Raw genomic sequence first — 14,578 nt, 5'->3', positions numbered from 1 at the left:
CTTATGAGTTGCAGATCGAGGGTGCGGGCATGAGGTTTTGGTCATAACACTTTGTAACCGAAGAAAGTTAAGCTGGATGTTCTGCTATATTATACACTAAACTAATTATATTTTAGTCTTTCCCTCAAGAGAACGCAAGGTACCTCAGCCATTAGTTATTTTGTTGTCGTACCCTTTTATGTAGAACTATTAGGGTGACAAGCTATGTTCATTTGTGCTGGCATGATGATCATTTAGTTCAGTTATCTGTGCACTAAATTGATACAGTACCTCTGAGCATCACATGTATATATTATATCGCTTCTTTTCTCATATGCATATATCTTCCATTCGCTCCAAGAAAGATGTGTTTAGCAGGTTCACAGAGCATAAATTTGTTGGATGGAATGCTGAATTTGGTAACTACTATCTTTAACAACGGGCAAGAATTTGCATACATGGGAGGATTAGACTATACATGCTTTATGAATTTCTTGTACTCGAGGCATAGGGGGGAAAATGGTTGCAAAGTATTGGTACAAATATAACATCCACTTCTGTCAAGCTTGTTTACTACAGTTCTTATTACCTGAAGCAATTTCTGCTACAGTTCACTTTTTGCCTGCCACGACCATTAATTCATCTCCTGAAACCAAAATGACCAGCTGCTCACTTTGTTGGCTTCCTAGTTCTCTTAGTGCATTTTCTTATGGACTTATGGGGTTTGTGCCAAATATAATATGCATTTGAGGAGTGAGGAAGCCAGGATCCAGGGCTGCATGTTTCACCGTCTCTGCTGATGCAAATGCCCTGCCAATATTGTTTCTCTGCTAGTTTTTTCTTATCGATATTGGTGAAACAGCAACCTTTATCATGTTCTTTTTTCCAAATTTTGTAATAAAATCAAAGAGTGTCATAGAATAGCCATGAATCAGCGAGAAAGACTGATAACAGGTTTCTGTTTGATAAGTAATTTGAACCAAGTAGAATTTAACGATATGAACAATCCGTTTATGAATATGCTAATATGATAACAACAAAAACAAAGCCTTTCAGTAAACAACAAATATCCTAATGATAAGCTGAGATTAACTGCTTAAAAATTTGCTTGGATGAAGTAAATCATATATATCATAATGAGGTTGCAGGACAATTGTCCCATTCCAGAATCGGGATGGTATTGCCAGAACAAAGGTAGCTTGTGGCTGGTTGTGACTGATGACTCTGTAGTCAGTAGATGAATATGAATTCTCAACATGTTTTTGGTATGTATGTTTCTATTGTCTATTTGTTATAAAGAATTTCACGACTAGTTCACGAGGAGGAGAGCCGATGGTTTTTCATTGCAAAACGGTAAAGATGAGCCAAGCCCTAAGAATTAGAGTGCGTCGTAAGCTACTGTCATAGGTAAAAGAAAGAGACGTAACGAAGAAATAGTAGATGAATGTTGTGTCGACTGTTTAGGGAGAAATTACAATCGGCCGTATGCCCTATTATTTATAGGTACATGCCGGGTCTATGGACTCCTTTACTCGCGTACAAAATATCTGTTTGCATCCAAGCTTAATAAAATAATCCTAATCCTACTTTATTTAGCCATGTAACTAACGGACGGATATATCAGCTCAAGTCCAACGCAAGTACGGCTTCCTTTTTTCACTCGATCCGGCCAAATAACCAACTCACGTGATATCCTTTCCATCTCAAGTATTCTCCGTTCTGAATTCCGCCTTCTCTGTTTCCTTTTTTCTGTTTCCTCCACGCAGCTTGTATTGCTCTCCCAAATTAAGCATGCATGGCATGTACACCTGACTAGCCTTTAAACCAGCATGCAAATCTCCGCACAAATACGCACACTTGCCTTGTCGAAATAATCAGCTTCGCCTGACGATCTCCAATCTTTATAAAGCCTCTGCATCCTGCTAATTCTTAGACTATATCAACTTGACTACCATCAACTAAATAATTTGGCTGACTAAATAATATAAACCAGCCAAATTACAGTGTAAACAATACGGTTTGTCTAGTGCACTCATGTCCAAGCTTGCTCTCCGGCCGTTGATATGGTAGAAGCAGCAGAGGCATGTTTCTAGCCTAGTCCTGTGCTACATTGCTGCCTAGTCCTGTGCATTGTTGTTTGGTCATTGTTATGGGCTCTTGAGAGCCATTTGCTATCACAGCGATGCCAAAGCTGCTACTCATCCCGTGAATGTGATGAGCTTAGTTTTGCTCGTCTGATTTAATTACGTCTTCTCTAACGCTTGTCCGTAGCACATCCGAAAAGAATGCATATTCTCATATCTTGAAAGATCTTATGTAGATGCGGACTGTAGAGTATAAAAGACTTGGTGATTAACTATGGCTTCAGGGATGCAACGCTCCAACAAACCAGTGGCGACTCTGACCAAGGTAATTTTGCATCTTCTTAAGGATACCTATACTCGTATTGCGAGCGTAACAATAAAAAACCCCGTTCAGCGGGGTAAAGGCCGTCTTCCAAATTAACCTTTATAAACCAGAGCCCACCGAACCAGGCTAGGCAGGAACACCTCCACCAGCGCTGCGCCGCTGCTTCGTTGCAGCCTACCAGGACCCTCCGCAGGGTTGTACAGAAGATGGGCACTAGTGACTTGCGCCATACAGAGAGTAATGGCCAGGCTACAGAATGTCTATAAGCAAGGCACCCAGATTGCTGAAACACTGAACAAGTGAACAGCACTGTGTTAGTTTGGGTGCCGAGCATGGAAACTGGTCGAAGGTCGACAGTGTCCATGACAGACTTCGGACTCGCTGAAGACGTGAATAAAACTGAAGCATGCTTCTTCAGCCTGTGGTAGCAGTGTAGCTCGGCCAGCTTCACCGTACCAATTCACCATGGGGGTCAATGTGCACATCAAGCAAATCCAGCGATTGTTCTGCTCAGCTGATAGCAGAGGAGCGGAAGAAGAGGGAAGGAGAGTGAGAAGGAAGATGGGCCAGCAGGCCTTAATAAGCATGTAAGGTAATTTGCTAATTTTGAAAGGAAAAGAGGGCAGACGTGTAAAACTAAGGAAAGTGCCATACACTTTTGACCTGGTTGTACATCAAATAATGCAGCTTTGCAATGTTTATACGTTATTGCTCACTCATATTCTGTTAGAAATTTAGTCACAATTCGGTATATTTTAATTCCAAAATTAAACATGTAGAGTGAATGAGAATAGGTGCACGTGTTCATGTTTAACACAAACATAAGCATGAACAGAATAAAACACATAGGTTTTAGTTTGTACCCTTGGGCGGGGCTGGTTCCGGAGGAACCGGATGCGCCGTCACCACCTGGATTAGACATACTAATCGTGGAGTGGCCTTAGTCGATGTTGTCGTACATGTCGATGCAGGAAGAGGTGCGCAGTGCAGTCACTTGAATGGCACCAGGAAGTAGTCATACGAGCCACCAGGATGTAGACGATGTAGTCGTTCACGGAGCAAGCGAGCAGTCGCATGGAGATGCTCCCCAAAAACCTGATTGCTCGCTATCCCATGTAGGACCTTCAACGTGTAGGGTTTCGAAGGCCTGCTCTCGCCAGAGCTGACGCTAGCGATGGGAATGCAAAAATAGCAGCAGAAAACAGACAGGGGGAGAAGGAGGATGAATCTGGACGTCATTAGGTGGAGCAATGACCATTAACGCGTCGGTTACTTAGTAACGAACACAATCAAATCACCACCATGAATAGTCAGTCATCAACAACAGACCAGTCATTAATCTCAATTGGTGCAAAAACTTCCAAGTCACACTCGGCTTGTACCGCCCAATCGCGTCGTGTCGCGTCCGTCCATCTATGCTGTGACGCACGCCTCACCTCGCCTCACCTCACCCACGACCTCAGCTCAGCGAGGTGAGCGAGCGAGCGCGCGCGTGTGGCTCGCCAACTCCTTTTTTCAACTTCACATAGGGTGTACAATCAGTCCACCTTTTTAGTCGATTGGAATTCTCCTCGACAACTAATGTGGTATTAACCACTTTTAACTCCCTAGCATTTATTAGTGGGCTTTAATTCTTTTCATTGAATTATTGAATAATTAGGCCAAGCCCATATATTCCAACAATCCCTAGCAAGAATTTGAAGCCACATTACAAATTCTCTCAAATCCACTGTAATCTATGATATACCAGTATTCTAATGGAGACTGTTAAGTTGAACATCCATCTAGAACTAAGGTTACACTTATTCACAACTAAACAATGGACTATGTCTTGAATTGTCAATTTTGTACAAACAAGCTTGGCCAAAGCTCTTTCATTGATACTAGGCTGCAAAAGCATTCTTGCGATTTGGAGCTTATAAGTCATACTCCAGGCCTTTCATGGGTTTCTAGAGATCACCCAATCTTATAGACTATGACCAGTAGTCAGACTAATATAGGTGTATTACCCATATAGGTTTATTCCTCAAAAGACGTTCTGTAGGACAACATCTTTGCTTCAAAGTAAACAACACCCTTGTTTCTAAGAAGCCACTTGGAACACATTAAGGTATAAACCAGCCTGCCATATAGAATTAGAAGAGATATGCATCTTCACTAGAATGAGCCTTTTACAAAGGATCTCTTCTCTCAGTCAAACTATAGCTTGTTTCACCACTCTACTTCACGGGATCTCCAATCACATAGAGTAGGTTACCACTATAGAAGGACTCACATGGGTGTCAAGCCCAATTCCATAGATGCATTATCAATCACGTTTTATGAAAGACCCTTTGTAAATTGATCTGCCAGCTTCTTAGCCATTTGGATATAATCCAAGGCTATCACTCCGGAGTTTCTCAATTTTTTGATAGACTTCAACCATCTCTTTACATGCCTTGATGACTTCATGTTATCCTTTCAACTGTTCACCTTGACAATCAGAGTTTGATTATCATAGTTCATTAGGATAGCCTAGCCAGTATCGGTTTTTCAACTATCAGCAAATCCATAAGGAGATCACGAAGCCACTCGGCCCCAACAGTGGCGGTATCTAATGTTGTGAGTTCTGCTTCCATTGTAGACCTCACTAAGATGGTCTGCTTGCAAGACTTCCATGAAACAGCGCCACCCCCAAGTGTAAACACATATCCACTTGTGGCTTTTATCTCATCAGCATCATAAATCCAATTAGAATAACTATAACCCTATAGTACCCTTGGGTACCTGGTTAATGAATCCCATAGTCCAAAATGCGTTTTAGATAGCACATTACTCTTTCAAGAGCATTCCAATGATCATCTCCCGGATTTGAAACAAACCAGCTTAGTTTGCTCACAGCAAATGAGATATCAGATCTTGTAGTGCTACCTAAGTACATAAGTGAACCAAGAGTATCTCAGCTGATCTCTCATGATTCTTTTATTTTTTTAATACTTTAATAGCATCATAAGGTGTAGGAGTAGGCTTGCAGTCGCTATAACCAAAGCGACTCAAGATCTTTTCCACATAGTGGGATTGTAAAAGTGTAACCCCACCTTCACCTTCTCTTACTAGTTTAATATTAAGGATAACATTAGCTTCTTCAAAATCCTTCATCTCAAAATTTTGAGACAAGAAATCTTTGATTTCCTTAATCACCTTAAGGCAAGTCCCAAAGATCAGTATGTCATCAACATACAGGCACAAAATCACTCATTCACCCTCACCATAGTGATAGTATACACATTTCTCAGCTTCATTCACAACAAAGCTAGCAGTCGTGAGAGTTCTATAAAAATTCCCATGCCATTGCTTAGCTGCTTGCTTGAGGCTATACAGAGATTTCAGTAACTTACACACCATTCCTTCTTGACCCTCTGCTACAAACCCATCTGGCTGATCCATATAGATCTCCTCTTCCAACTCTCCACTTAGGAAAGTTGTCTTAACATCCATTTGATGAATGATAATACCATGAGAGACTGCAAAGGAAAGTAACACCCGAATAGTGGTCAATTGAGCAACTGGTGAATAAGTGTCAAAGAAATCTTCTCCTTCTTTCTGGGTATAACCCTTGGCTACAAACCTTGGCTTGTACTTTTCAATAGTACCATCAGGCCTAAACTTCTTCTTGAACACCCACTTGCACCCTACAGGTTTGCACCTATAAGGATGATCAACAACTTCCCAAGTACCATTAGATGTAATTGAATCCGTCTCACTCCTCACTACTTCCTTCCAATAGTCCGCACTAGGAGATGAATATGCCTCTTCAATGGTTTTAGGTGTGTCATCCACAAGGTATACAATGAACACATCTCCAAAAGACTTCACAGTCCTTTCTCTTTAGCTCTTTCTAAGCGGTTCATTGTTATCATCCTCAGGATTTTCGACAAGTATGGGTTCATTGTGTTCTATCAGCATGGTGGAGCTATCATCCTTGATAAACTCCTGCCTAGATGAACTTGTTTCATCTCTCATTGAGAAAATATTTTCAAAGAATGTAGCATCTCCGAACTCCATAATTGTACCGACATGCATGTATGGTACTCCAGATTTTATTACCAAAAATCTATAACCAACACTGTGAATAGCATAACCAAGGAAGACACTGTCGGGCATACACCCCAGGTCCACGAGTAGGCCTTGGACGGCCCACCAAGGGACGTACTCGGACAAGATCACAACTAGGATAGGCGTATCCTTCTCGGATTAGTCTCGTATGTTTATGGAAACTACTCGGGCCAATACCGAGTAGAACTCTGTAATAGTACCTGACTAGGACTTGTAACCCTGCCCTCCCGGGTATATAAGGCCGGGCAGGGACCCCCCTCAAAACACAATCCTCAAGATTAAATATGTAAAACATTGATATTATCGTGACTAAAGTGAGTGAATTAGAATAGGTGCATGTGTTCATGTTTAACACGAACATAAGCATGAACAGAATAAAACACATAGGTTTCAGTTTGTACCCTTGGGCAGGGCCGGTTTTGGAGGAACCGGATGCGCCATCACCACCTGGATTAGTCATACAAATCGTGGATTGGCCTTAGTCGATGTTGTCGTACAAGTCGATGTAGGAAGAGGTACGCAGTGCAGACCCTCGAACGGTTTCGGAGGAACCAGATGCGCCATCACCACTTCGATTAGTCATACTAATCGTGGGGTAGCCTTAGTCGATATTTTCATACAAGTTGATGCAGGAAGAGGTAAGCAGTGCAAACCCTCGAACGGCACTAGGAAGTAGTCGTACGGGCCACCGGGATGTAGACGATGTAGTCATTCAGGGAGCAAGCGAGCAGTGGCGTGTAGACGCTCCCAAAAACCTAATTGCCCACTATCCTGTGCAGGACCTTCAGTGAAAACAGTGGGAGAAAGGGAGAGGTCTCCTGAACAGGAGTACTGTGTGTTGGTGTGTCTGGTGCGACGTGCAGGGGGAGAGGGGAGGATGAATTTGGATCTCATTAGGTGGAGCAATGACCATTAACGCGTCCATTAATCTCAATTGGTGTAAAAACTTCCCACTCATGCTCAATTCGCTGCAGGGGGAGAGGGGAGGATGAATCTGGATGTCATTAGGTGGAGCAATGACCATTAACGCGTCCATTAATCTCAATTGGTTCAAAAACTTCCCACTCATGCTTAGTTCGCACCACCCGATCTCGTCCGCGCCTCGCCTCGCCCTTGCCCACGGCCTTGGCGAGCGAGCAAGTGCGCGCATGTGGCTCGCCAACTCCCTTTTTCAACTTCATATAGGGTGTGCAATCAGTCCACGTTTTAAGTTGATTGAAATTCTCCTCAACAACCAATATGGTATTAACCACGTTTAACTCCCTACCATTTATTAGTGGGCTTTAATTCTTTTCAATGAATTATTGAATAATTGGGCCAAGCCCATATATTCCAACATATTCTTCCGGGATGGTAGTTTTTTCTTGACCTTCCGGGATGGTAGTTATGTTCGTTGGAAAGGACCAATCGAAGGTAGTCGTCCCCTGATTCTAACTGGGTAGTAGTTCTCATCAAATTTAAATTGTGTTTTATGCGAAAGCGCCTATGTTTAAAATATGAATATGTCTTAGATAATGCATAATCATGGTTAGTTAAATATGATAAGTGGTGGGATTAATGCATTGTACTTAACCATCAAGTTGTAAATGCGTTATCGGGGAATGAGGATGAATTGATAAGCATAAGCTAGAGAAAGGTTAAACTCCTAGCTAGCAAGAAGGATCTGGACATGTATAATTGTGTTGTACTGTAGTTGCCAGTGTACAACATAAATTTGGACAAGTTGTGAACAAATACATAGTGTATATACGGGAGGAACTTTAATCAAACTTCATATGGCTATGGTACGTGTTCTTGTGTAATGTGCCACTTACTCTATTGTGGAACACTTGATGTGAATGTGAGAGATTCCAAAAAGGAAAAAGAAAAAGAATAAAGAAAAGAATAATCTTTATTCAGTGATGACTCCAAAGACCGGTCATCCTCCTAAGCGAAGTGTGATAGCTCGTCACAATTTCATTGAACAGACTAAAACTGACCAAATTTGAAATCTGAAATTTCATCTATAATAGTCCAGCAGCAGAAAGTCACTAGTACGCTCACCACATCATGTGCTTTTATTTCTACTCGGACTTGTTCACACGGCATTCATGGATAGAGCTCAATGATTGATCGGAGACCTAGCGGCATAATATTGTAGTCCTTGAATCCAGCTTCAAGGAATATTTTATTCCACTCTTGCTCATCTCGTTCAACCCCACCAATTTTCATGATATCGAGATCACACAAAACCTGTGTCTCCAGAAGCTTGATATCCGACGGCTTAGATCCAACCACCATATCTATTATTATTATCTTTCCTCCTGCATCTCGTGAAGGGATAGCTTGTTTGCAGTTCTCCAATATCTTGATGCACTCTTCGTCGCCCCAATCGTGCAACACGTACTGAAATAAACAATATAAGCATTAAGTTAGTCTTGCATTCGTCCAATACCTGAGCGAGATAGCATTCTTAAGTGCTGGAGCAACGACATACCTTGAGCAAGATAGCATTTGCGGGTGGAATGCTCTCAAACATGTCTCCAGCAACGAACTGCACCTCACTAACAGACGGAGCCTTGGCGACAACGTGAGGGAGATCAAGCACGCTACACCTCAACGACGGGAACGCCGCTGCGATGGCGGCGGCGGCCCCGCCGACCCCGCCGGCGACGTCGACCAGCGAGTCTATCCCGCGGAAGATCTCGCCGCACTCCTTCAAGACGATCCGCATCAGGAAACGGCTGTCCGCGGCCATGGCGTCGTTGATGGACGCGTTCACCGCGTCGTCGCCCCGGCACATCTCAAACACGGTTGCGCCGAGCATCAGGGCGAACGGACACCGGCCAGGCTCCTCGTCGTGCCGGAACCACGCGGCGAGGCCCATGCTGAGCTGCGAGTCATGGAAAGGATTGAGCACGTGGCTCAGCATAGGGGACAGGCTCGCCGAGCTCTCGCCGTCGTTGTTGCTCATGACGAGACGGGAAGCTGCTGTCAGCTTATAGACAGGTTCATGCCCGTCCGACGAGGTTTCTGGTTCCTGATAGTGAAGGTTCCGGCGACGGCGAGAACGCGCATGAGGCGACGGAGACCAGGAAGCTTACATGGGTTGATACTAACCCTGCAAATGGTTTGGGCTGAAATAACTTTAACAGTTTGGATTTTTCTTTGGGCTTCCTTAGCTTGGGTGCTAATGGGCCAACACTGCTAACAAATTTATTTGGTTTGGGCTCCACCTCCCTAGCAGTTTGGTGTGGTGTGGTGAGGGATAGTCATTATTGGACTTCTAATGGATCGTACCCGTGGGTTCCAACCGCTAAACAATCCGCCGGCCTCCGCCTCCGCCTCCCTCCCTCAGTGACTCAGTCGGTCAGTCCCGAGATCCCGCCGCCACCCTCGCCTCCCTCCCTCCCCCTCCCGAGATCCCGCCGCTGCCTCCCCTCTCCCCCGTGACTCCGTCGCCGACGACACCGAATTCGAGCTCTCTCCAATCTCCCAGCCGCCTACCATCTCCGCGTCCGCCCCTGCAGCCGCAGACGCCGCCGTCCGCTCATCACCTCCGGCTCCGACCGAGACCTCCCCAATCCCGGCTCCCTCCGACTCGCAGGCGCAGGCGCCGAGGAGATTAAGGCCGCGAGCGCCGCCGCCGAGCAGGGCAGCGGGGATGGCAAGGACCACGAGGAGATGAACGGCGGCAAGAAGGCCGGCGTGGTGGTGGGCGCCTTCACGGCCGCCGCGGTCGTCGGGCTGGGCTGCTTCGTCTGGAGGAAGCGCCGGGCCAACATCTCCCACTTCACTTGACAAACGGTATACGATACGCACGCAGCCCTGAAATGCATGATTCCTGAATAGATCGTTCATTGTTTCTTCTTCTTCTATTCTATTGGTATGTGTAATTCTTTGGTGATGCCGAGAGGAATAATCATCCGATCAAAATGTTCAGCATGGTATTCTGGTAAATCTTCTATTTGAACCACTAAAAACTGATACTTATTGTCTGTAGCCAATCATAAAAGGCATTAACATCATCATGTTAATTGCATTTTCTGTCATTTCCCCTGCTTCCATCCTCATGAATTTAATTAAATCAGGCACAATGGATAGAGGTTGATGAATCTAACTACTTGCTGGTGTTTTCCTCAAGCAGTTAGCAGATCAAGATTTAGTGACAGCAGGGAGCAACCAGCACAAGCGTGAACAACTTGTTTGACAGCAGGGAGCGAACGAGCGAGATTTTTGGCGGTGGTGGCGGCAGAATATTGGGGACGGGGGACGGAGCTGGATAACGTGGTGGATGAGCCGCACGGGGAGGGGAAGCCGGAGCAGATGCGAAAAAGAAAAGATCGACTGGCTACTCCGCTCGCGCTGGACTCGGCTCGCCGGCTCGCTCGGTGCACCGCGCACGGCTCGTGGGCCGGATGCCGATCGGACGGTTGGACGGTCTGGTTACAAAATAACCTATTCTGTGACCGGCCGCTGATAAATAGGTCTGTATATATATATATATATATATATATATATATATATATATATATATATATATATATATATATATATATGTGTGTGTGTGTGTGTGTGTGTAACATAGGTCTTTGCAACTTGTTTGACTACTAGTAGCTATCTAATGGGTTCTTATTGGGTTGTAACCATATTTGGCAAGCAGTTTGTATAACTTATGCACTGAAAAGTTTGGGGTAGTATGGTGTGTGAAGGTGGAAGTTTGATTTGGAGTGGGTTAAATTTATATATTTGTGAGAATGGGTTGGTGGGGTTATAGTTTGGGTTCCAACCCAATTAACAGGTTGAGTTGATACCAATCTCTGAGAGTATCTGAGAGAGGGTGGCGGCGCCGCCGTGGTGGCGGATGGCGTCGGCGATGCCGAGGTCCAAGGCGACGGCGAGCGCCACCGACTTCATGAAGCTGAAGGTCTGGTTCCAGAGCTCCACCTGGGCTTGGAGCAAGTCGTTGCTGTCCTCGCTTAGTGCCATTGTGTTGTGCTGCGGGTGGGTTACTAGTATAAGTTGTAGATTGTAGATGGCTGTCACGTCTTAATATAAGCTAGCAGAAGCAGAGACGAATATATTATTAGCTGGGATCAACAAAACTAGCAATATATACTTGCCCTCATGATTGAATCCACCGTCCATTGTCTATTGCGCCTCAACCGTCCAACAACTACTTACCTACAGGAGGTTGTAGATTGTAGATGGCTGTCACGTCTTAATATAAGCTAGCAGAAGCAGAGACGAATATAGTATTAGCTGCGATTAACAAAACTAGCAATATATTATACTTGCCCTCATGATTGATATCACCTCCAACACTTTCTCTTGGCCCATCGCCCAGCACAGAAGGTTGTAGTTGGTACATGGCTGTCACGTCTTATCTGGTTGCTCGTAAATTATGCTTTAGTTTGTTTTCAGTATTAGTTGTTTGTAAATTATTGTTTAGATTATTTTTAAGAGTAAATTGCACCCACCATATAGCAATTTATATGGTTGTATCATTTTTGCCCAACAAGTTGCAAAATGTACAACTGGATACATGAAGTTGTCAAACGCGTGCATGTAAACCACCAAGCGTATTCTATCACTACTGGAAAACTGAGCATTGCTCCTAGCTCTTAGTATCGGTTGGTTTTTGATCTGGTACTAATGTGAGCATTAGTATCGGGTCTAATGGCTAGTTCCCAAGGAGCCCCCAGTGACCCCCTTTAGTATCAGTTGGGGGCTCCAACCGGTACCAAAGGTCACCCATTAGTACTGGATTGATCCTCCACCTTGTACTAAAGGTCATCCATTAGTACCAGGTAGAGGTTCCACCAGGTACTAATGTGCCTAAGAGCCGGTACTAATGTGCCTGAGGGCCTTTAGTACCGGGTGGAGGCTCCACCCGCTACTAATGTGCAACCTTTAGTACTAGGTGAAGCCTCCACCCGGTACTAACTTCCCTCCTATAAATTAGGTGTCTTCTTCCTCCTGCCCGAGCCATTTCCTCCAGCTCGGGCTTCATCCATTCATGGCGAAATAGGGGAGGTGTTGCCGGATTTTTGACCATTTCGTGGGGATTTCACTCATTCAAGTGTTCTAAAGGTTAGAAACTTCATCTTCCCTTGATACATGGTTAGTATACTAAGTTTTATATTTTAGAGCTAGAGTAATTTAAGATTTTTAGAATAAGGTACAATGGAGAAAAATTTCATTTATACGCATGTGTTATTTAGAGCTCATATTTGTGATTTTTTAGAATAAGCTACAATTTTTTGGATGCTATGTTACGTATTAGTCAAAGAAATTGATATGAGGTTAGAGGAATAATTTTATAGTTTAGTACTGAAACGGACCCGAATTCCTAGTTCTGAGAATTCAAGCCTACGCACCTCGGTAATAGTCCCAGGAAGGCTCTCACATGCGGATCCCTGTCTCAGATAGTACAAATCTATACAACATAGAAATAGAGAGAGAAATAGAGTACAATATCATCATAGATAACATGAGTACGAGTACATCTCAGCGGCACATGCCGGTACAAGTCCACTAATACTGAATCAAGAAAGGTAAAACATCTACGCAGCGGAAACAGAAGCTATGGCGAACTCCATCTTCACAGGCGACTCGAGCGAAGCACGATCCCTAGTCCTCCCAACCGCCGTTGTCGAAATCGTAGTCGGGCTCCAACCCTAAAGTCAGCATCTATCCGAGAAGCAGGTAGGTCATGTCAACTCCCAAAAGCAGCAAAGCTAAGGAAATGGGAGAATTATACTACATGCATGGGTAAAAATCTAAGTATGGTTGTGGTGGTTTATGCAACAGGAGTAGCAAATCAAGGAAGCAAGGCACATATCCCGAGGTCAACACCTCAACAAGGAAGTCTGCACAAAACACTGAATCCTTGACCCAAGGGTCCAGCACCCAAACACGCTAGGCGATGTGAGAGCTCCCTTCCCTCACATCTCAATAGCAAACGCCAGCCTATATCAAAAAGAGGGAATGTAGGGTATTATGTGATCTAGCGGCCTGAATCTGTCTAAATCATGTTCCTCTGTAATATGTTAAATTGGGACCTCTATAATATGTTATCTGGATTGTTGTAATCTCTAGGCTTGTCTTCGTGCGAGTGTTGTATTCTTGTTTCGATCGGAAATACGTGGTTGTATCGGGTGAAACCCAACAGACTGCCGTTTTAATTCGATTAAAGTGTCTTTTCGCATTTGAGGCGATGTTGAGCATACTTTAGCCGAGTTAATTTGGGTGGTTCTACCACAGTCGGGTCTTCTAGACCGAGGCAAATCTTCTTGACCCTGGGGTCAGGCTGCAGCGCCGTGGAGGTTAGCTCCGTCTCGGGGATTGTTAGCTGGTCCTTGCTCATCTTTTGGGCTTCGGCTACCATGGCGGTGGCCTTAGCTAATAACTCTAGGGCTTCTGCAAGCTGAACTGCCTTGGTGTCACATCTGTATGATGTCTCCACATTGCTGTAGATGGAGAGGATTCCGTTTGGGGCTGGCATCTTGAGGACAAGGTAGGTGTGGTGCGGGATTGCCATAAATCTTGCTAGCATGAGCCTACCAAGGATGGCATGGTAGGAAGTCTTGAAGTTGGCCACCTCAAACGTGAGGTGCTTTGTGTGGTAGTTGGCCTGTGTGCCAAAAGTGATTGGCAAAACAACTCGGCAAATGGGGTAAAATCCTTTGCCGGGGACAATGCCGTAGATGGGTTCTTCACAAGGCTAGAGTCACTCAAAGTCGAAGTCCATGCACTTCAAGGTCTCGGTGAAGACGATGTTGAGGCCGCTACAACCATCTATTAGCACCTTGGGGAGTGGGGCTTGATCTATGGTCGGGCAAACCACCAGCGGGGTAGAACCTTGGATCTGGGATGTGGACCCAATGATCTTGCCTGGAGAAAGTTATGGACTGCTCCAACCAGCGCAGATGCTGGACTGGCTGTACGGTGACAAAGTGCACCTCTCGCTGGTGTAACTTTTGCTAGTGGTTGCTGCAAAAGGCGTTACAACCGCCCACGATGATGTTGACTTGGCACTTCAGTCGCTGGAAGTCCCCATTCTGGTTGGCACCGTGTCGTTGGGCATCTTGATGTGGCTGGTCGTGGTGCTCCT

General features: G+C 44.7%; 1 protein-coding gene across 1 annotated transcript; it reads right to left on the bottom strand.

Annotated features, from left to right (window-relative positions):
* Positions 1 to 8,183: 8,183 nt before the first annotated feature.
* LOC101754864 (5-pentadecatrienyl resorcinol O-methyltransferase-like) lies at positions 8,184 to 11,478 on the bottom strand. The gene is given in 4 exon segments (XM_022823471.1): positions 8,184 to 8,868; positions 8,960 to 9,492; positions 9,495 to 9,599; positions 11,277 to 11,478. Coding segments are annotated over 4 exon segments (1,110 nt in total). The 5' UTR covers positions 11,452 to 11,478; the 3' UTR covers positions 8,184 to 8,571.
* Positions 11,479 to 14,578: the final 3,100 nt, after the last annotated feature.

Source organism: Setaria italica, chromosome IX (assembly GCF_000263155.2).
Source record: "Setaria italica strain Yugu1 chromosome IX, Setaria_italica_v2.0, whole genome shotgun sequence".
Taxonomy (NCBI): domain Eukaryota; kingdom Viridiplantae; phylum Streptophyta; class Magnoliopsida; order Poales; family Poaceae; genus Setaria; species Setaria italica.
The sequence above is the reverse complement of the archived record's forward strand: the minus strand, read 5'-3'. Positions and strand labels throughout refer to the sequence as shown.